Source organism: Lineus longissimus, chromosome 11 (assembly GCF_910592395.1).
Source record: "Lineus longissimus chromosome 11, tnLinLong1.2, whole genome shotgun sequence".
Taxonomy (NCBI): domain Eukaryota; kingdom Metazoa; phylum Nemertea; class Pilidiophora; order Heteronemertea; family Lineidae; genus Lineus; species Lineus longissimus.
Window position 1 is genome coordinate 14337828 of NC_088318.1, and position 22853 is coordinate 14360680.

The following is a 22853-nucleotide window of genomic DNA, read 5'->3' on the forward strand; positions in this document are numbered from 1 at the left end:
GACTCCTGGGATAAGACTCACTCGTTGATGCGTCCAACTCGATGTGAAGGGAAATACTGTCCCAATGAATAAAGTGGCCGAAATTGCAGCAATGAGATCCTACTGGTGCCTTAATCTTGGTCATCAATCTTAACTACCATGATTTTGCAAATTCATCAGAAAGTGCACTTTCGTCAAGAGACGCGTAAGACTGTTTCACCAGACTCTCACATCCTGGCAAAAGGATCCCTCTAGGCAAAAGAGAACTTGTCCTCGCGCCCAGAGAAGGGGACTGCGGACAAGTTGACACACTGCAACGAAGGCAGTGATAGAACTACAAGTATTTCCATCAAGGCTCTATAGATATCTCATTGGTGTTCGGTTCCACTTGATGCACGTGACCTTCGCTAACCTTGATTCCCGATGGAGTGCCTAACAAGGTATAGCAAATCTCGATGTTGAGCGAGCAAATAGCCGGGAGGTCTTTGAAACAACACCGTACGGTCAATGAGCCCAATTTCGACAGGTTTTTCGTTTCAATTAAAATAACATCGCACTTTTTACACTTTCGGCTTCTTAATCAGTGATTTGATGGAATAAGCTCTCGGCTAATTGGGAACACTAACCGAGGCCTGCTCATCCTATGCTGACCTTCATCACCAGTGCTTCGATCCATACAAATGCACATGTCTTACCAGCAAATCAGACACAGCTGGTTGAAACGAACTCTATGCCCAGGTGAAAGCATGCAATGTTACTTTTGACATACTTATAATCTCTATCACCTTTCATTGGGGGACTCCTAATTTTCCTCGAAGGTGTTTTCACTCTTCCCGACTTACCAGTCAGTACCTCTCTCCAAGCATCCTGTAAACGCTCATTAGGAATACAAGTTCAATATTTCCAGTGGAAAGCTGATATCTGTCTTGCGATATCGAATGGCGGGAGATCCTCTCTTTCAGTTAGTACAAATTATCAGCTGGAGCTAGAGTAGCTCAGAACATGACTTAATCATCTGAATCATCTCACCTCGATCATCTGAAGTTCCAATGTTGACCTGGAGCCGTTTTCTTAAACTCCCCTTTGAAGTCTCTGAGCAAATTCTAACGCACTTCCAGATCTTAGGGTAGCCGGCCTAAGATGGTAACTCTAAAGCCAGATATATAAAGTGCTTCGAGCCGTCTCTTTGATGTGCAGAATTGCATCACGAGCAATCTCTGACGTCAGAATGGTTTTGAGTGATATTCACAGTAGAGCATACGCCGTGACAACGCTACATGTATCAGACCAGTTGAGGGGCGCCTGTACAAGGTCATCGTAAGTATAACACGCCCACGTGAAACAGACACGCCAAAACCGGCCAAAGCATGGACACAGTACAAAGAAAGACGTGCAAGAACAGTGTAAGTTTAAATTCATTATTTTAATAAATAAATTTGATATGATATGTAATGGAATATGGTACAGAATTATAACTGGTCATACCACCTAACAGAGTGCGCATTACATACATGCATATTACATACAATGGTACCTGTCAGCACAGATTGAAGTTTCAAAAGCTCAAAATCGAAGCCTTTATTTCTAAGAGTGGACTGAATTATCAAGTTCGTCAGCGGTTCGGTGAGTTGTCCCCAAACTGACCAAAGAGTTTGGTCACGAGCAGATAACCAATCTAAAAATTTTCAACTGATTTTTTTACGAAGATTCGTTTTCAGTAATTGAAGTCAACCACAAAGAAGTTCACACCTAAGAAAGTAGGACTCAAGAAATGGAACATGGATAGGCCTCGCCATCCCATTCATCGATAAAAAAAGGTAATGATATTTTCGAATGCTTTTTAAACTGACAGGCTCCATCATGTGTGTTTAACACATTCATTTACATTGCACAGGTTCCGTATTTACAAGGAATCTAATTTTGAATTAAAACCAAAAGCCTCCCAAGTTACATTCACACGAAAATCAAGTGACTTCTTAATGCGTTTAACCGTACAAGATGCACAATTGCACACGCAACGTGTGTGTAACCAATTTCCATGCCGACATGATAACAGTTAATGCACATATAAAATTATCTAAACGTATGCAAGTAAAAAACAAGGAAGATTCCGACGTATGCTACACAAGGCTTTGCCGTCAGCAGATTTGGCAAGATGAAAATAAATACATTTCATTGGTCCAAAGTAATACAGAAAATGGCCTCATTCCAATTTACAGTTACCTATTTAACACTATCGTCTTCAAATCAACACAAAGTGAACCTGATTAATTTTTAATCTTCTTGAAGAAAAAAAATTACTCAACAAAGTCAAATTAAGCTTTCACAGCAGTCTTGTAAACACGAAACTGATACTGATTGAGATATACGTAACGATAAGGTACATTAAGACCAAAATGGTAACGCATTGGTAATCCTACTGTTTGGTGATTTTTGCTGTTGGTCACAAGCTAGCCAAAGAACCTGTCAAACAAATGCTAGTAAAAATGCAGTTATTGGTCATGTTAGTCAACTTAAATATGTATATTACACTGTAGAGTATATGATTAACCATCACAACATTCAACATTTCAGGATGCAGCCCAAGTCTGCATAGGAATTTCGCATCGTAAGTGAAGACAACGTGCCACTTCATAAGCACAGCAGCACATCAGGCACCAAATGTGCCTTCAATTACCTCGAAGGGAAGGTATGCTAATTTTAGGCAGAAAATCCCGGCTTACTACTGAGTGGGGTTTATCTCTATCGGAACATTCGTGATGGTGTTCTCACAATCACTGCTCAGAGAATTACCAATGACCTACTCAATCACTGTCACCGGTTTTATTTTTTATGTTCGATCTGCGATTCGGGTTTTATCAGATATGACTGGGCTTATCTGCAAGGGAGAACACCGCGTTTGTCGCCCCGTGAGGGTGGAGAACTATTGATATGCTACCAGCGTACCCTGAATACGAAAACATATTTTATGACTAGTACGACTCCTGCATACTAAATAATGGTAAAGCCAAATTTTTATGAAAACGTTTTGTTTCATACCAACTTAGCACTGAACTATCGGGCGATCAAGACTTACAAAAATACTTCTAGATGCCTTGGATAGAACTACCAGTTTTTTAATGGCGAATTCTGCCAGTGTCATATAATATTTCATATTATGGTGGCATGTTTCCAGCAGTCACTAGTATCTTATACGACGAGTCCGTTTAATCTCTTGGGTCACCTTGTATATCAAACAGTATACAATATTCCCTGAAAGTTGTGCAAATTCGTCTCTCTTGACAGACATTTCGTTTTTACGTCGACAACCTCTTAATTCTTTTTCACTACGCTTATGCACCACAAACCTGCCACTTTTCTGCACGTCAACTTCGACTTCACCCAAAGGAAATGCATTCTTCCTCTTCAGCAGATTTTTATATGTCACAAGCCTTAACCAAGGAAGCCATTGTCCTTTGCTTGGTTTAGGCAGGGAATTGCCATAGCTTTTTACGGATTGACCATTTTACCAAACTATCCAGTGTTAAGTCTTTTTGCAATTGTGCAGCAGTCTACACAACAAGCCCACACCATCAGCAGTCTCAGGTTCTCTCGAAATTATAAAATACATGTACAGTATTTCCAATTTATTCAATAAACACATAAATGCAGCTTTAAGCCTGAATGCCTCGCAAGCAAGTCCTTTGGAAGATCATAAGACGTATTTCCTCCACCAGTTTGGCCACCACAACCACAATAGAAAATGTCTCTCGCTCTTTCTCCATAGAGAGTCCATGCTGCCTCTCGTCTTGGAATCATATGAGAAGTGATGGAGAACCTCTTCACCGTGTCGTTTGACCTGCAATGACAAGGGCATTTGATATTTAGTTATCGTCATGAAAATAGTTCGGTGGGTCAAACTTGACAAATAAGTTATCGTAGTTTAATCCTGTACATTATTAGACAGGAAGGGATGTTTCAAAATACATGTAGTTACATGTACACCCTTAAACGGTGTGCAAATCCGATCCCTTTATCGTTTTTTGTTACAACTCATCACGTGAGCAACCTCCAATAGGTATGCTTGGTCTTTAACGTCAACGATGATATACCTCACTGCCCGAAACCCTAAGAATAAAGGACGGGTTACACTGCAATAGAATGCCATTGGTGCACAAGTTGCATGTGAATTTTGTACGACATAACATTGGTCAACCCCAGATACAGACAAAATTTCCTTTCTCTTGGGACAACCTACCTTTTTCTACTGGTCTAAATGCTGTTGAAACTCCAAATGCAGGATGAATCAGACTATCGTTGAAACCGTTTGTAAGTCTGGAGTCTACTGAAATGACAAAATAAAGGTTTCATCACAATAATGTTCTAAAGGAAGAGACTCCTAGTATAAGGCAAGACTGGGTGATAGAGGTGCTAGCCCTGGACATGTTGAAGAAGTACCTAATTAGAAGTCAAACTCTTTATCAGAACAGCCTTTCCATTATTTATATCAAAACATGAAATTACCTGGTAGTCTTGCGAGGCCGTTTGGTAGGCTGGGCTCGGTACTGTCTCTGCTCACTGGAGTTGGGACTGTGGGTTTTCCAACACTTCCGTACGCACCCAGCGGGTACCTCGGTGCAGCAAAACTTGATGGATAACCGTATCCCAGATTTGAATAAAGGTTTTTGCTCCAGACTGATGACACGTCGAATGTAGATGGCGCCGTTGTTAACGTAGGTCCACGAGATGGCGCTGTGGTCGTGGCAGATAAACAAGATGGCGACCGCCGACTTGGTGGCGGGCTATTTGAAGTAGCAGTATGTGCTAAAGACCAGATTTTTGGTTTTAAAGCTTTGTCCGTGTGGTTATTGCACTGTGAGTCCTCTGTTGTGTTAGATTTCAAGCTACCAGAGTCTGAGGGGGTTGGCGAGCCGAATGAATTGCTAAAGTGCGAGATAGGACAGGAAGTTGTTGTTGCGGTAGATATTGGCTGAAGTCGAGGAGGGCTGATCACGTCTACATTTATTCGTTCACTGTCAGAGTCGGTTTTATCTGCAAATATAGGAGATGAAGAAACCTTTGAGTGATAAAGTGTCATAAGGATAGAAAAGCATTAAGAAAGGGCATCTTAATAACTGTACTGTCGATCTATCTATGGACCTATCTTGAAGTAAAAAGCGAAGGCAAAATATTAGCATACAATGCAACTTTGTGTTTGTATTTAAATGGTATGTTGAAATAAAGTTTTATTACTCTCCTCCCAACGGCCCCTAGAAGCTGGCTTGGCGGTCAGAGCTGCATGAGAACCATCTTTGAACTCGACTTTATACCTCTATCAGAGTTTAATTCAGGAGCAAACGGAATGACATGGGGCTTTTTATAACAAGGGTCGACGGAATCCACCAATGCGTCAAGACGCTATGACTCTGTCCCTCCGCCACGAACCCTCACTTTTGCAATCAATTAAACCAATGCTCTCGCCTTTCTAAATCTAACGACATCATTAGGAGCATAATTAATTTTGTTTCCTGTACACCTTAGAAGAGGAAAATTCAAACACACAAACCAAGGAACAGGATAACTTAGCAAATATTTGAACCTGTCATTTGAGCTATTTCATTATGACTGGGGTATTTTCTTGCCGTGTGTACACCGCTCCCTACTCGACAATCTCCAATCGCTCTTTAATCTTAATAGATTTTTGTTTAATGTTGTCTGAATGTTATTCTTAGTCACATAGATTGAGTCGATCATATGGGCAGGTTGAAAGCTTTTCTCTCACCGAGTTTGATATCCATTTGACATTATCGAGAGTCTGGCGACCTATTTAACTCGACATTTGACTGAGGTGAGGTGAGTCCCAATTCGGGACGTTTGGAACTGAGGGCAGAGAGTACGACAACGTGACGTTTTATGCTCTTCATTCAGTCAAAGGAAGACCAGTCGCTACCATACATCTAACGCACGGACCCCAGTCATGCAGAGAACATAAAAACTGCAAAACGCTGTTCTTTCTAGTCACGACGGATTCCAAGTACCAGACCAGGACCTGATCAAAATGTCCTCATCAAACACCTGTGCTGCAGGCTATGCCTGGTTATTTCATTTCCAGCTTAATCCATTTGGAGTGCACATGCTGTAGTGAATCATATACACTGTTTCTAGCCGAAGTTAAGTTGAATTTAACATCGTTGGACATAATATTCCCAGTCACGGCGAAAACCAATCACGCCAGCCAAACCCCGACACAACCCAGCTGTAACTATTATTCCTTTTTCATCACCTCAAATCACAATTATTTCACAAACGCCAACAGATCTGGGAGCACAGAGTTGTGAAATCTCATCATCTTACGTGAGTAATTTCGGCTACGCTCATTTGCCTGTCCCAATCACTCCGGGGCCAATCCCGAGAGACCTCTCTATTTACGCTCGCATCATTCCCAATCACACACTGCTCGCGCCAAGTCACAAAGGGCCAGCCAAGTTAATTAATTTCACTAACCTTCCATTAAACATCAGTACAAGTGTCAACGGCACTGATTTATTAGTATTTTCACATCATCCTGCGTATAAACATTTGTCCGACATGTTTGAGAACACTACGGAAATTACCCTTGAGCAGACGTTTACCCGTTCACCCAAAATTTACTCAGGTCATTGGATGACGGATGATAACCAGTCTTGTTTGAACCACCAAAACTTCAATATTTGCTGATTCCACAGCTAAACGAGGAATTACTAGAAAGTGCGGTGTACATTACTATTTAATAATCTGCCGTATAACTTACGTTCAGCCTTGAAAAGTCAGGTGATATGTTGTATTTTAGGAAGAGAAACGTCCAATTCAACATATACATATATATGGGATTTTTTGGGGAAAGAAAAATGCTGGTATAAGCGTTTTCAGACATTATTTTATGGTGAGGTGTAAAATATCCCGTGTACAAAGGTGCTATTTTTGACCAATGAGATGTTGCGAGGTATGTGTCGTTGGTTCTGGTCCAAAACAACTACCAATCGACAAGTTTTATGTTGTCGACTGCCCGAGGGATGTCCAAACCAAGGTGTGTTACAATATCACTTTTGAAGACGCCACAGGCTATAGAATGTCTACTTTTGTTTCCCGATAGTGACAGCTGGTCCTTAGACGACTCGCCACAGGCGATATCAAACTAAAGTGAACAGCCTATCACATATTTCTTTTCATTTTATTTCATGTAACATGATGGGTATTCAGCCGCAAGACAATGACTTACATGCGGCTGGTTGTTTTAATGGTTTGTAACGTCAGAGATACTGCAAGAGTTAGTGGAAAATACATGTGGTAACACATGGCAGATGCTTGTTTTCTGTCTGTCGTAAAACAATGCGGTTTGCAGCTATCGGCTTGAAAAAACCTGTGATATGACAGTCAATATAATAGTCGTGTAATATTTTATTGTTGCATTATGTTGTTAGGCAATGATTATACAAAGGTTGACTTCATACGGATGTACGTGCTTTTCTAGAGTGAAATTGTCTTCTTATCAACCAGCTACAGAGCTTGGCGATTCAGAACGAGTGTGAAAATTTACCATAAAGTGGCGCTTTTCATCACGTCGGAGAAAACGACTTTTGTCGTGAACTGAAAAAAGGTCACCACCGTGTGGCGCTCCACACGACCGAAAAAAAGCGGTCCTGCAAATCTAGTGCAACAAACCACAAACTTTGATGTGTTGAAATAGGTACACACACTTGTATTTGACTGTCACAACACATTCCAGATAATGTAAATGATCAAATACTTTTAACTTGTCATTCAATTACAATGAATTATCAATATTAGCTTTGACCATTATCAAAATGTCGCGATATGAAAACCTGACTAATCACAGTTAAACACCCTGTTATCAAGAGGGGAGTTTAGTCTTTCAATCAGTTGTGATAGTAATAGGTTTTATCCCGATCCTTAATGCAAAACCTTCAAGAACAAGTCATCAGAATGATTAACTTGCGTTTTTATTAGGTTTTGAACACCTGCGATAAACCCAAGAGTATTTAGGGATTTCATTATGAGTGACACTTGGCCCTCTTGGGAAGGGGTATTGTGCAATTCTTTAAGCAAATGTGTGCTCACCTCTGTCACTTGTTTATTCGCAGATTAATTTGTAGATTTTCCAAATCTCGTCAGAACTGACAAGGGTAACGTGCTTTATCACTATTTGTTTTGGAAATAAAACATATTAGGTTAACCCGTTTTGAGGCTGTGTTTAACACTAATTGCCTGTTTCACCTTTGTTATCCTTCATGATATTTTGTTCAAAATAGAGATGCCACGGAAGGAACAAAAGTAGAGACACGGCACCAGTCTGATGGAAAATAGGAAAATGCCCTGCCAAAGAAATTGACAATGTGTAGTCGGCTACCACTGCATATAGAGGGCGGAACTGTTTTGCAATGGCGTCGTCCACTTGACAGAGCGTACATTATGTATCTAAAATCTTCGGAAAAACGAGATTAGTGATAATTTCTGTGGCAGTGGGCGATAATAATCACTAATCTGGGTTACCATTGTCGTTATTGTTGACAAACGTGTAAAGAGGTTTACCATTATTGGTCGCTGTTTTATCAATTCGTAAAGTGATTGGACCGGCTATGTTCCTAATAATGTGTTTGGACATAGTTTAATATAGATCATTAGGTGAAGATAATCTACTGCCTAATCAAAATACATGTGTTTATCTATATTGTGGAACCACAACCTTTTAGTAACACAAAGTTATTAAGTTTTTTATCTTCACGTACTATTGTCATTACAGTTATCAATAGGGAAAATCTCTTTATGAATAAGACATTTCTAAATGCGGAAAACCACGGATTTTGGATGTCTCTTCGGAATATTAACATGATTATAATTGAAAGGTTCTGAAACGGTTGATTGACAACGGATTATTTGGACTTGAACGCGAAATGATTTTTTCATTTGTCTAAATGAAACGAACAAACTGCGCCTCGGATAAATCTGGAACCAGATGACGAAGGCGAGATGGCGGCCTTGGCGGCCATTGTTATAGACAGTGAAAAGACAAGGAACAAATGTGGGACTGCCCATTGGCAAGCTGTGGTGTGGCATATGAATAACTGGCTTAAAAGTTGTTCCATCCTTAATAGAGCAAAATATACTATTACATACAGTATGTCGTTCAATGACGATACTGAATTTGTATTTTACATAAATCACATTGTTATAACGCATTGTCTTTTGGAGTCGAGAGGATCTTTGGCGGCGTCGAAAAGACAAATGATACTGCTGTAACAGCCGCTGTCTTCTTAAAGACCAGCAAAAGAGTATATATAAAAGGCCAATTCAAATTCAACAGTTGACTGAAATTATTTATGCATTTCAGAGCCGAGGCAGCTTTTTCGTTATCAAATGTTATAAAATCTCTGTCAAGTCATCATGGATGAAGATATTATTTGCACGCATTAGTAGAACATTCTGCGCAAATTTGGGACTGAAATATGCATCGGCACAACGGCGTGGGTTGAAACTGGTATGTGTTTGTACATCTACATAACTGTCAGCAAAAAACGCCCAATCAATCACTGTCGCCTTTGTGAATACCTTTGTTGATATATTGTCATACTACTTAAAAAGCAGATAAATCATACAAGTCAAAGGCGTGCCAGTGCTTTATTGAAGAAAAGTCACCGCCAAGTCGTGGATATTTCTAAACGAATTCGTGTCGAACAATATTGGTAACATCACGGTCCTGACATTTCTTTTCATTTTTAACCAAATTATTATTCCTAAACATTATTCGGTGCTCCGACCGCGTGTTTACTTCTTAGTTTGGCAAAGTAGGACTCCGGTGTCAATCCCATCAAACGAAGCTTTAATCACATACTGAGTCCACACACAATGTATTCATGAGTCTTGTACACTTAGACTGAAACGTACCTGGCAATGATGTTATTAATTTTAATCATATTTGTATTTAGAGTGCGTGGTCCGCTTATTCATCTTGTAGAGTAGTGGTATGCGTGTTTCAGATTTTGATGTATGGCATGATCTTGCATTCTTGGTCATCATAAAGCGAGTTATCAAAACAAATCTTGCCATTAGAAGGCGAAATCTCGCAGAAGAAATCAACGTATGCTTGGTTAGGTCCGTGCGTATAAAGTTAGTCCAGGAATGAATACATCGCAGGCGCCTGATTGGTCCTGTCAGGCGACGAGTCCCATCTGCTACAACCGGAATTAGCCGCTTTCTGCCCGGTTCATGTTCTACGTTAATTTGCTCAGAAATCTCTAACACAGTCATGGTGTGGTGGTGCAGCGACTGAGAAGTCTGGGATAATAACGCCATAGCATAGTATAATCTTGGTTTAGCGCTGAATGAAAACATACATTACAGTGGGAAGTCCAACCAGCAGAATATCCCGCCATGTATGTATTTTGCGATAACAAACCAATGACATTCGGCCACGACCAGTAACGCCAAATGTTACAATCATGCCACACTACTAATCCCTGCCAAAAAAACCTTCCACCACCTCATACACTGGTCTATCAAAGACTTAGTTTCACTGTAGCGTTTTCCCGGACCAAAAAAAATCATATTTACCTTCGCCTTCCTTGTCACTGTCCTTGCCAATGTCGGCATCGTCATCTTTATCCTCGGCATCACTATCCATCCGATCTTCATCATCATCATCGCACCGATTCTTCGGCGACCAGGTCATTTTATTCTCCTTCTTCAGTCTCCGCCGGGCGTTGGCGAACCAAGTCGAGACCTGGGTCAGTGTCATTTTTGTAATGATGGCCAGCATGATTTTCTCTCCTTTTGTAGGGTATGGGTTTTTGATGTGTTCGTGTAGCCATGCCTTCAGTGTACTTGTGCTTTCTCTGGTTGCGTTCTTCCGCCGGGCACCGTTCAGGTCCATGGCACCGTACCTTAAATGAAAAGAAATATTGAGAAATTTAGAAACCACAGTCGGTTGATACAAAACCGGCCAAGTGTTCTTGTCAACGTATCAGATCTACACCTAGACCTAGAACTAGGAAAGAAGTGGACAGAAATATAGGAATAGATCTCACTTTGGCGTATTTCAGATAGGTATAACATTGACCATTCCAGAAACCAGGCTCTTCAAGAGTTCAATATATGTTTATTAACCCCTTCTTGAGGAAAAAGGAGAGGTGATATGCGTCAGGCTGAGACTGCTGAATACATTCGGTCACGTAGTGCGCATCAAGGTCTGATGCAATCAACATATGATCACCAACTTGACCAGAATGTTCAAGTGCAGATGGAATTTGTTCGTTCGTTTCATACACTGCCCTCCAGCGGAAAAGACCCAATTGTGTTGCCACCTTAGGCAATGTCACAGAAGAAATCAGGCAAGCAAAATAAACCCTTGCAAAAGAGTAGTGGGTACTTTGGTCGTGCGTCAGGCAATGGTGCATTTCAGAACCTTGGGTGTGGTCATGGAAAAGACCCTTGTAGTGGCAGCCTAAGAATACAACAGGGTCGTTGGCTGATCGAATTTCGAGGAATTTTGTCAAAAAGGAGACAGTTGGCACGAAATACTTTACTGAAGTTGAATACCTTTACGAAGATAGCTCACGTAATAGGCTATGAGTTGCGAAAATCGGCCACTTAATGACAGCATGAGGAGTTACTTTAGTCATCCCATTCAAGAGAAGGACCATTATACACACTTATGAAACCCATCAATGATTTTTCTATGGTTGACTCTTCTGTAGACAAGTCTAAGCTTTGATGACCCTTGTAGGCAACCTTCAAACCCTTGGTTTCGGATGGGCGCAATTAATCAAGGCTCTCGACCTGGCCCTTCTATTGTCCCCCTGCTGTGAGATGAAGATGCGTGACCCTCTTCGAGTGCAGAAGGAGCTTTATGGACTTGTGATACCCCAGAAACAACCCTGGTGGTAATAGTCTTGGTCGCCATATTTTGCCCTCTTTTCACTTATCTTTTGTCACATCGGCACGATACTTTCAAGACTAATTCACCATTACAACAATGGAGAATATTGTTTTCTCGGTGAAGTCTTTTTTATGACAGTAAATTCCATCAGTCTGTCCCCGGGCTGAAGGGATTTGCTAGCCAACGCAGAGCTCTAACCAAGTTGCTTAACCTCTGTATTTTTGGGATTACATGTACTTTTCTCATACATCGTATTACGAGATTGGTTCAAACCTGTCAAAGGTTATTTTTCAATCGGAGCGAGCCCATTACTTCACAAAGAGTTGTCATATTCTTTTGTGAATAGTTGAATGCGGTGAAAAGAATAACAATTGGAGTGAACTGGCGATGAGTTAAGCGACCAACTGTTGCACAGAAGGATTTTTTAGTGATACATATCAAATGTCATTTTTCACTTTCAAAAGGTTTACACATAGTGATCCGCATACATGTACGTACGATTTTTACAGACACGATTTTTTAATGAAATTCACACATTCTGTCTGTACCCGCAGCTGTGGAAGTCGACAAAAGGCGAAACGACTGTGAGAGTGAAAGTTTACACTCTTATTTCATTCAATTCAAACTCATCGGCCCGGACTGATGTTACAACCTTTCTTCCCAATCCTTTTCATATTAGTACAAGCTTTGTTAGCGGTGACTAAAATAGTTGTAGCTTTAGTGTAATGGGCCGAAAACAGTCAAGCGCCTCATGTGGCGATACTTGTCCAGGACAATTGACGCCTTTTCATGAGATCTCGGAACGCTGCTCTTTTCTCACTCCGCGTTGCCCCGGACTTTTACAACATTGTCCAAGGTTGTTCTGGAGCAGAAACGCCTGGAGGCTTTCGCTTCTGCTTGGTTTAACCGTTCTGCTAGGCTACCCAAGCTTTTGAAAATCATGCGGGATAATCGCCATGATTCATGAGAATCTCCCAGCGTAATTACAACAGATCACAAGCAGGTTAATATTGATATCAAGATCTTAACTGATCTCCTCCATGTCGTTGACATTGAACAGGTGCCCCTGTTATGTTACCATGACATTAGCCAAACAAAAGGCCCGGTTGTTTGTGAAAGAGGGATATTTCTCGCCAGGTCACGGCACACCGATTGCAACTTGCCGCGTCATTTTGCAATCTATCATCAATTAATAGGACTGGAGAACACACGTTAACTTTAAGACGGTTGACTGAATGTAAAGTATACACAGTACTATCTAAAAAAAAGGTAAATCGTACAACTTTTAGTCAATTGTAACTTCGATGACTATTAAAGTATATATTTCTGTAATCCCTTGAAGGATCTTCAGAAGCCCTCTATGTTTTTCAAAACCTTCATCATAGGAGTTTCTCGTTTCTCAAAGAACATTCAAGTGCAAATTAGTTTAATTTACTTACCCATTCATGTAGGGATAGGCTGCCATCGTGGTGTCGTATGGGTAGCAGGCTGTTGGCTGTGGAATCCCCCGCCAGGCGTCCATATTCTCCTTCAGGCTGTATGCGGAATTCTGCAAGAAAATATGAGAATAAAAAACATTTTAACCGAACCAAAGGAAGCTGCGAACTGCCGGGGCCTGGTGCTCAATCGCCGTTAGCAGCAACGTTGAACTATTGAGCTAACGCTGACGTTAGTCTCTAACACTGATCTGGGAACTGGACCCAGATGCATGTGCTTAGTAACAGATTATAACGGCGTAATTGTTTGCAAATCTTACGAACATTTTGACATCCAATTCGCCACGGTGTCTAATTCTATCATGTGGCTATTTTCGTGTGTAATGAACCTTGGCAATATATCAGGATGGTCATAAATACGGTGCTTTCGGCTAATGATAACAATGGGGATAACAATAGCTGTATTCTTGTTCAATTGCGTGGCAATTATGGACAGGGGCCAGGGAGTTAGTGTACTGTCACAAATCATGGACAAATCATTGAACGAAAGGATAGGACTTATCACAAGGGGACTAAATTTACATTCACACTTTGCTTTTGCTGACAGGCTCTTGGACATAATGAATTACTTCCATTGGACCTGACAGCCGAACAATACATGTATTCCCATCCATATCACAACCATATGTCAAATAATTTCAATGCAGGTTTTCAATTTTCTGTTCGAAAACTGCGCACAGGTTGTTACATGCGTCATGATAAAAGTGATCATGCATCATGATAAGTTACATCGATGACACTTAATTAAGATATTTGATTAAAACATCAAGTAACTCAAATGCGGAGATATCTAAATTCATCACTTTCCCATTTACATTGGATTAAATTGGTATATGGCTTAATTGTCCAATTGTCATATCTAATAAGTATCGGAGAGTCACAGGTGTTATTCTAATGCATTTTGATGTTGGTGATAAATGTAATTCGATGGAAGCATTGCCAGGTTTAACTAACGAAATCTAATTAAATCTACCGGTATCTAGCTACGGTAACAGCAGTGTATTAGAGTATGATGATGATCATTAACTGTTCACAGATTTCTGGTCTGATTCCTCGACCATACGGTGACAGTTGGTGACACCTTTTAGATCCCAACAATAATAGTAGAGTCAGGGACACGAGTTCAGAAATGTCGGACAAGACCATTCCGAGAATTTTGAGGTTTTACCATGTTTTGCCTTCGCCTCATAACATGTTGGCTTCTAATGAATATTCTAGTATTCATGTTTCATCGGTAATTACATCCCAAAACAAGCCAAAACCTCTTGGGATCAATCTACCATTCTCATACTGGTTGCAACATGCGAAGCGCAGATATAATTAAAAATTAATTTTAAAATTAACTCATCTCTGACGAGCAGATGACAAAGTTCAGGCGTGAGATACAAATCTCATCCACTAATTAATTTTTCATACTACATGTAATTAGTTATCATTACTAGCCATAGCTTCTCGTGTGATGTGCTACGCGTTAAGAAGAATCTGTGTTTTGTCACACACATGTACGTTTTCAATGGAGGAACGTGTGGATGTGATCCAGTATCCCCGGTCAGTTTCGCCAATAACATCTCAAAATGTCAGCCACATACTGTTCAAAATCATCAGAAAATTTATGGCACCTTTTGAAATTTGCGATAATCTGTAAATCGCGAAGGGATGTTCGCTAATTACTAAACAAGCTGTTACCGGTTTGCGTGGAGTTATTTTCGTCGGGGGACTATCTGATATCTCGTATTGTTGCCCTGGTATCTGATTGTAACAGTTGTGCTTAACATTCTACCGTCAATAGGTAATTAGTGATGTGATTTAAATGACTTAATAAAGCAATCCGTGTGACATACGGCTTTTCACATGACAATGTGTAAAGAGGTTTTCAAATTGTTAAGTTTGTTAAGTAGGTTTTCTCTCTTATTTGAAATTAATCAGAAGGGGAGCAACGATGCCGTCCACAGAGACCCCCCCCCCCCTCCGTAGGTTGCCTTGAGTATACCAAGGTATAATCAGTTATTGTCGACGCAGAACGCTCCACCTCATGAAACGATGCAGGTATTGATACATAACTGTCCGTATTGGTCTCACCAAACACTGCAGTGGCGTTTCATGCCGCGTATACGCGACCCCTTTATACGCCATGTTACAAACATGTGGCATGAAACCCGAATTTGGATGAAGGAAGTGCTCTTTATTTACTTACCAGTGGCGAATAGAACGCGGACGGATCTGCAGCAGCAAAGGCACTATAGCCGGCTTGTGCATATGCGGAGGAATACACCCCGTCAGGAAGACCGGCCACGGCCCTGGAATAGTTTAGGAGTGGTGAGCTGTAGCGGCAGGAACACACTGTCTGGCCGGTGTGAGGGTCTGTCATCAGCGGACGCCCGCCATCGCAGCAGGAGGTCGCCACGGTCGTTGGCGTCGTGGTGGGGGTCAGCAACTGCAGAGAGACAATGATAAGTTCGTGAGGATTCAATAAAAAAACTCGCTGTCTCTGGTTGGCCAATTCGACCGGAAGACCTTCCACCAGCGCTTTCTTGAGGCAAATACTTGATTGATATACGATGTCGCAGAAAGTTGCATTATGAAAAATTAGTTCACCATTGCCATTATTTCTGAATTGTTCCTAGTACTGTTAAGTAGGCCTATCCCATGCTTTTCGAGCAGTTGGTCCACCCTTACAGATGTCGGGTTCACAAACTTAATGTCAAACTTTGGCTTAAACAAAAAAGCCATTAACTAGTCTTATTTGTGTATTTTAAAGTTTACGAAAGAATCCCGTGTCAAGTCACGGTCCGGGTGTGTCATGATTGATTGACGCATGACGTCACAATTTAATGATCGCTCCCGCAGAAAAATTAATCGGCTTCGATTTAAATTTCTTTCATGGAGGTAATTGAAATAGTGTAAACATTTTAGTCAATCCGTGCATATCGCTTCGAAAGACAAAAGGCCTATTAGGTCAGGGGACTATTATTATATGCGGAGAGTGATTAACCGCTCTGGCGAAATTTCAAGTACACTTCTTCGTGTCCAGTGCGTGTGGAAATGAGCGCTCCAAGTGGAGGTATTTACGAAGGAAGTCGTGTAAAACGTTTGAAAATATTCGTCTTATTTTCGTAACTTGGGGGAATTCGATGTCTCGGCTGCATAATTAGCCCTCGTTGGGTTCGGACTTATGATGAGTTTAATAGCTCTGAAAGCCTTGATTATGACATGTTTTTTACAAGAAGTTAAGGAGCGAATCTGACAGGTCCAGATTACATTTTGACACCGAGATTAGCTGGTCAAAACAGTACGCGAATAGGGTGGAAACACACTGTTCTGTGTACAACATGGCCTTGATTATGTTTTCAAATATGCACACGAGAATATTATGTATCTAAATGTCAGCAAGATATGTTAACATGCGTTTTGATATAATTCCTTAGTGGAAATATGCAGTATACATGTACGTGTAGTGTAGATTTGGTTGGGGATTGTGCAGCTTTAAATTTTCTCAAGGTTCAGGAGGCCTATGAATATGATCATAGAATAAACTGATTGACAAGACACAAGAATATTGCAACCTACAAAAGTGTATTTTATCGTACTTTTCTTTGAAATGAAAGCGTGTGTGACAAGTACATGTATTCAGTATCGCTCAATTCCGCATGCATAAAAAGTCCCATTCACACTCTTGTCGATGAACAAGAAAAGCCACTACAATGATAATTGAAATTACATGTAAAATGTTATAAATACAAGCAATCTTTTCTGTTTCAAAAGAGGTACACGGAGCAAGCATCGTTGTTCACCCAGATACGGATCAGCGGTGCGACAACATGTTGCCGACAGAATAACCTCATGCAACTACCTTAACAACAATATAATCTACCGAAAAAAAAATCAAAGATCACACTGAAAATTCAAGGTTCTATTCAAATATCCATCATATTTTTAATTCATGATATGAACGAATCTGTCAAATTCACCTGCAAAACATGTTCCGCAGATCAGTGGTCCGTGAATTTTCTCATATCAAATGACAATAAAGATGACATATTAGGCCCAGCACTCCGTAACTCGATAGTTTTTTTTTCACCAACAACCCGATTTCGAAGCCCATTACAAAAGTCACCTTGTTTCTTACAAAGACACGCAGTAGCCTTTTCAACAATTGGCTTTAAGTCGCCTTGGAATTATCAGGTTGGGCAGTTATGCCTTGATATGAATGTTATATTAGGAATGCAGGTGCACAACACAAGACTGTACAATATGTTTTGGCTTTAAAGCCAAAACGGTTAATTTGAATAGTAGTCAGTAATAAAATAATGATGAATAATTGATGCAGTCACCGAAGGAATTTCGGCTTGAGCCAAAAATTAAGCAACCATTTCACTCCAACAAAAGCAACTCTCTTTTTTCGAAGTAATTGTTAGTTTGTCTTTATACTCCTAGACAGCGCTGTGAGTGCATCATACTCCACGCATCGACATCTACCATACGCTTGCGCCCGAGAGAGCAATTGTGAAGGAATTGTATCGCTAGCGCGGAGCATGCCTTCCGATCGATTCGGTGATCCGCTCCATCTATCACGCTGCCATACCGCTACATTATTTATGTAAAGACAATTTCCACAATGCGACGCTAAAGAGATATATCTATTGGAATTCGTACACGCCTGAGAGCCCTCTAAAACCAACTGGAAAATTCTAATTACTGTTGGAGATGCCGGACTCATTTTTGATTTTACAGAGAAATCAAGCATAGGGAGTAACATCATGTGGTTAAAAATCTGAGGATTGGGAACTGCTCGAGTGATTTTCTCGGAGCGAAATGTCGTACATTTATGCCTCTTTTCCGACGCAGCCTTTTAATTCTTTTACAAGATTAAGCATAGACCACTTATGATTCAAAAACGCTCACCGTAAATAGTTTTCATTTTGATATGAACCTCCTAATAACAGGTGAGAACTAAATTGAAATGCAAGAAAAACAGATGTCGGAACGGGGAACTATGATTCGAAATTAACCAGAAATTATTTAAATTAACCATCGGCGACATGTGGATAAATTATTAATATTCAACCGCACACGATTAGTCGTTATTGTCATGCAATTCTGTTAGGTGAAGGGAAGATTTGTCCCAGTGTATGATTAAAGGAATTGATAGTGGTGGTAACGAATTTTACTCCGGACCATATCATATTCTGTACGAAGTCCGAGGCATGGGTCCATATACGCTGCCAACAAGACCACCTCCATATATCACCCGAAAATGTCAACGTAATAAAGTTTACAAAAGTTGTCTTAAGTCCCCAAAGAGTTAATTTGGAAACATTCTTAGGCCACTTAATCCGCGTTCATGACTTTGTTTTTGCTCAGAACTCCTGGTGAGTGGTCCGCCTATTTCTCTTCCGGGACAAAGTAGGCCTACTTCACGTAGCGTGGTTTCTCAACCTAATACCCACTTCAAATAAGAAATACCTTTAAAACCAAAACATGGCCTGTCGACCCTTTCTGGTACCTTAAACACGACACGTCCGTTTTCACAGTGGGGTACACACATGTTAAGAAATACTAATAAGTGTCTTACAAATAAATATAACAAAATGAAAAGGGTTTACTGTCAAGAACAAATGGGTCGTTAAATTTAACAAATTTTGTCACCTAGGTTAACAGAAGGAATAAACAATTTCCTTAGCAAATTAATCAGTTGGTTACCGTGGGACTAAGGATGTTTTCGTTGTAGTTAATCCTTGCTTCGTCAATGTACTTGATTTCCTTGGCCCTAATGACTGACACTTCCAGCTTACGTGAAGGGCCTTGGGAGACAAAGGTGACACGAAGGATTGTTCTAAAAAGGAAATTACCCCTAGCGAGTGAGCTGTTTCTTTGGCGAAATAACAACGCCTCCAATGCTGTCTTGGATTATTTGCAGGTTCCATCTTGATCTTAGAAAAAATAGTCCTACGAAGAACGATCTACACATATCTATTCAATACGCTGAAAGCATCTACAGTAAAATCGACAATATCATTTTGTCACAAGTTGCAATTGATTATTTGTTAGGAACCAGGACCATTCCAATTAAACGAGTGTCGTACCGTAAGCTTTATCATTTCACTAACCAAGCCACAAAATTTCGAAATATTTCCATTTTGTACATCATATACATGGCATGTATGTGGGTACAATTGTACAAGCAATTGTGCTTGGCAAAGGATGTTTTGCGGCAGATCCTGCATCTCACCAACATCTCACCAATAATGTTTCCAGTCGAGTTGCTGAAGACAGGGATCCAGTGTTGATGTGTCATTTGATTTCATACTCCAGCCAAGCTGGGCAAATGTACATGTGCATTTAAGTACATCCAAAATACTCTCTAAATACTCTCTAATAATTAGGACGAGTCAAGACAGGTGACCTAGAACTTGTTGAAAACCACTTGCTTCACCAGTTGAGAATGACAACTTGAATTAGGCCGTATGTCACCTTGAGGAAACTGGAAACCAGAGGTGATTAGAGTAACACGGAGAAATGAACGGATTGTACACATCATTGTGTGTATTCATGACACTGCACACAGCTTCTTTCCAAGTGAAGAAATACATTGTTTGTTATATTTTTGAATGCTGGTCGTGTATTACATGTAAATGCAGGCGTCGTGATATTTTCAGGGTAATCATTCTTGGGAGTGAAATATGTCAGTCCTCCATCAGAAGCATATTAGAATATGTAACAGCAAGACCGTTATTGGCTACCCGATGTCTTATTTTGAACTGCCAGCGTCGGAAATCCTTTAAACAGTGATGGAGTCCTTCTCTTGCACTGTTAAAGAAAACAACGGGGCCCAAAACCTGTTGATAATCTCCATTCACCTGGTGGCAATAATCATCGTATCCGCCATCTCGATCTCATCTAAATGGTTTTATAGAAACAATGCCTTAAAATGCTCTATTAACCAATTAAATGGATTGGCAATATCGCACACTCCGAACTCGGAATCTCAGGATTTCCAGCGATGACTCTAAGAGCCTGCTTCTATTTTTTTGTTTCTTGGCAGGCGGCACAAATAAAAAAAAAATTCATTGCACACTGTATCTCTGAATGTCGGAAATAAATATATGTGATATTCATTTATTTAATTTCAGCACTTTATACTTTTTTGTAGCCTTGTCTTTCAGGCGAAGTTTATAGCAGAAACAGATTTGATTAAGGAAGGACCGCTAAATGGAAACTGTTTCTCTCGGCCTTGGGAGCGGGTAATAAAGACAAACCAACCGAGATGCAATGTCCATTAAATAACGGATGATGACATTGCTGTGATTAGAGTGAATCAGTCGATGATGAGGTCTATGTCTCATCTTTCATTAGCCATTTAGCCTTTGTTACAACGAGCCGTACGGCATCAAGCAGGGAAAGAAATCGTTTTTATATTTTTCAAATGTTTTTTGGAGAATGTGGTGCGTTATTCTGATATCTGCCATAAAGAGTCGTGCTAAAACAATGTTACAGCGAAGGCGGAGTCAAAAACTGAGATAATACTGTATTGTCAGCAATTTAACTATGTCGCATAGAAGAAACGTGGAAAATGTAGTAACTGTCCACCCACGCCGTGAAATAATTTATCAATTTTCCTTTTAAAATGACTGCAGTGAACAAATTCAACTTGCCGTAGTGAAAGGCGATTCACTAATTTGGGTTACTCGTAGCCTACTTTTTTTCGACGGCCCTGTTTTTTTTGCTTCCCACGCAAGATTCGCTCGTTGCCATCGTCATGTCGGTTGTTTGACGAGGTTGGATTCGGATTAATGTCCGGCTTTAAACAGTCAGTTACGTTCAAGATGAAAATGTAATGAGAGGTATTGGCTATAACACCAGGCGACTTCTGTAAACATTTGTGACATGGATGAACTACACGTCGACAAACTAACGAGACGGATCTCATGGAATTTACCAACTCCATAACCTCCATAGCCGATTATTATCACCAAAATGACACCGCGTTGTTTCGACAAGACAGCGCTCCACCAAAGGCTGTTTAAAAGTACGACGTAACATGCGGTACTTCCGGCCAGTCACAAACCGCTTCAAAAATGAAAGACGGGCAAAACACTGAGACAAGTATATATTACTGAAATCAGACTCACCTGTGATGTCGACATGATAATGGAATATACAACTCCTCCTGGAGACGAACACGAATCCCAGAGTCTTGCTTGCCTTGTCACAACTTGTCGCAATGTCCCTTCTTGTAAACAATCCCAAAGGTCCACATGGATGTCGCAAAAGCGTGAACAGAGCCAGCGGTTTCCTTGCGGTAAGCTATGCGGTAGCGTCCAAAATGAAGTGCGAATACACAATGTTATGCTAGGCTAATTATGTCCTGGTGGTGATCCTCCCCTTTCTATCTTCAATCTTGTGTCTCTGTTTGTCCTTTCGTAGCAGTTTGTTTTTAGACCAGCAGAAGTCAAACGAGTGACCCAGTTGTTGGAATGACTTTGTGGAGTCCTCTGAGGTCCGGTAATGAACGTTGTTGCCTTTAGCTGCGAGGAACGTGGAGTGTCATTTTGTTGATAAAATAGCGCAGCGGGTATACACTTCCAAACAAAAACTATACAAGCATTGACTCTTGGCTAACAAGTGTATTTTATGGGACTGGGGACAGATAACTGACCTCAAATAGACAGACGACTTCCAGTCCTGCTTCCAACCTATCAGAAACTTTGTTACATTCTGTGTAAACCACGCGGTAGCTTGTTAAATGACAGGTGCCCTTTTGCTACCGTCACTCTGTATGAAGTGCTAAGGTCCGCCCTCTTTCCTGTCACCCGTGACACGCCTACTTTTATATGAGTGACAGTCCTCGCGACAGCCGCGGCTTATCTACGACTTGAAGGATATAGGTATTGTATCGGAGGACTTGCCATGTGAGCCACGATGGCCTCCAGTTCTCTCAGGTGCAAAAACAATACGAGCGGTTTCAGTTAAGAATTCACAAAACGAGTAATTTTCATTCTGGTTTATTCTCATTGGGCGTGCCGCCATTTTGAATGTTTTGATGCCATGCATGGTGGGTTAGGGGTTTATCATTGACTGGCATCAGTTCCTCAATGCCCCTGTGACAGATATGGCGCCATAAAACGAGCTTACTGCCAAGCTTGAGAAAGCCCGAGCAAAATGTCGTCAACCTTCTACCGATATGATCTTCTCGGTCTTACAGTATTGTGGTATGGTATTGTCCCTTTAATCGTCTCGGCGTCTACAAAACTCCACATGGATTTCACAATGTGTAGAGATCATGGATAAAAGCTTGTCAATAAAAGGACTGGTCTATGTTAAATTAAAGAGATACTGGTGTTATACTGATCATGACATTCATAAACAGTAAGATAAATGGATCTATCAAGGTCGTTTTCAAATTTTGAAATAGTTTTCTTTCGATTCATCGCGTTTACTAAAGCTTGGGGTAGGCGGGTAGGGACTTG

At 40.7% G+C, this 22853-nt stretch overlaps 1 protein-coding gene across 2 annotated transcripts; it reads right to left on the reverse strand.

The window, feature by feature from the left end:
* Positions 1-1383: 1383 nt before the first annotated feature.
* Positions 1384-22070, reverse strand: LOC135496041 (homeobox protein araucan-like). Of its 2 annotated transcripts, none has more exons than XM_064785150.1 (7): positions 21516-22070; positions 15581-15820; positions 13330-13439; positions 10567-10895; positions 4483-5010; positions 4217-4300; positions 1384-3817 (listed from the first exon to the last, which is right to left on the reverse strand). In XM_064785150.1, the coding sequence occupies exons 1-7, from the start codon at positions 21528-21530 to the stop codon at positions 3801-3803; spliced, it is 1323 nt and encodes a 440-aa protein (XP_064641220.1). In that variant the 5' UTR covers positions 21531-22070; the 3' UTR covers positions 1384-3800. The 2 variants fall into 2 exon arrangements, with proteins under 2 accessions (XP_064641220.1, XP_064641219.1); XM_064785149.1 differs by having other exon boundaries at positions 4217-4303; positions 21516-22069.
* Between the last annotated feature and the right edge of the window lie 783 nt (positions 22071-22853).

Bases quoted from the DNA above. Each gene is read 5' to 3' on its own strand.
- LOC135496041 (XM_064785149.1), bottom strand. The intron at 5,011-10,566 runs GTAAATATGATT...CTATATTTGCAG, and splicing joins CAGTGACAAGGAAGGCGAAG to ATAAAACCGACTCTGACAGT. The intron at 4,304-4,482 runs GTAATTTCATGT...TTGTCATTTCAG, and splicing joins CGGCCTCGCAAGACTACCAG to TAGACTCCAGACTTACAAAC.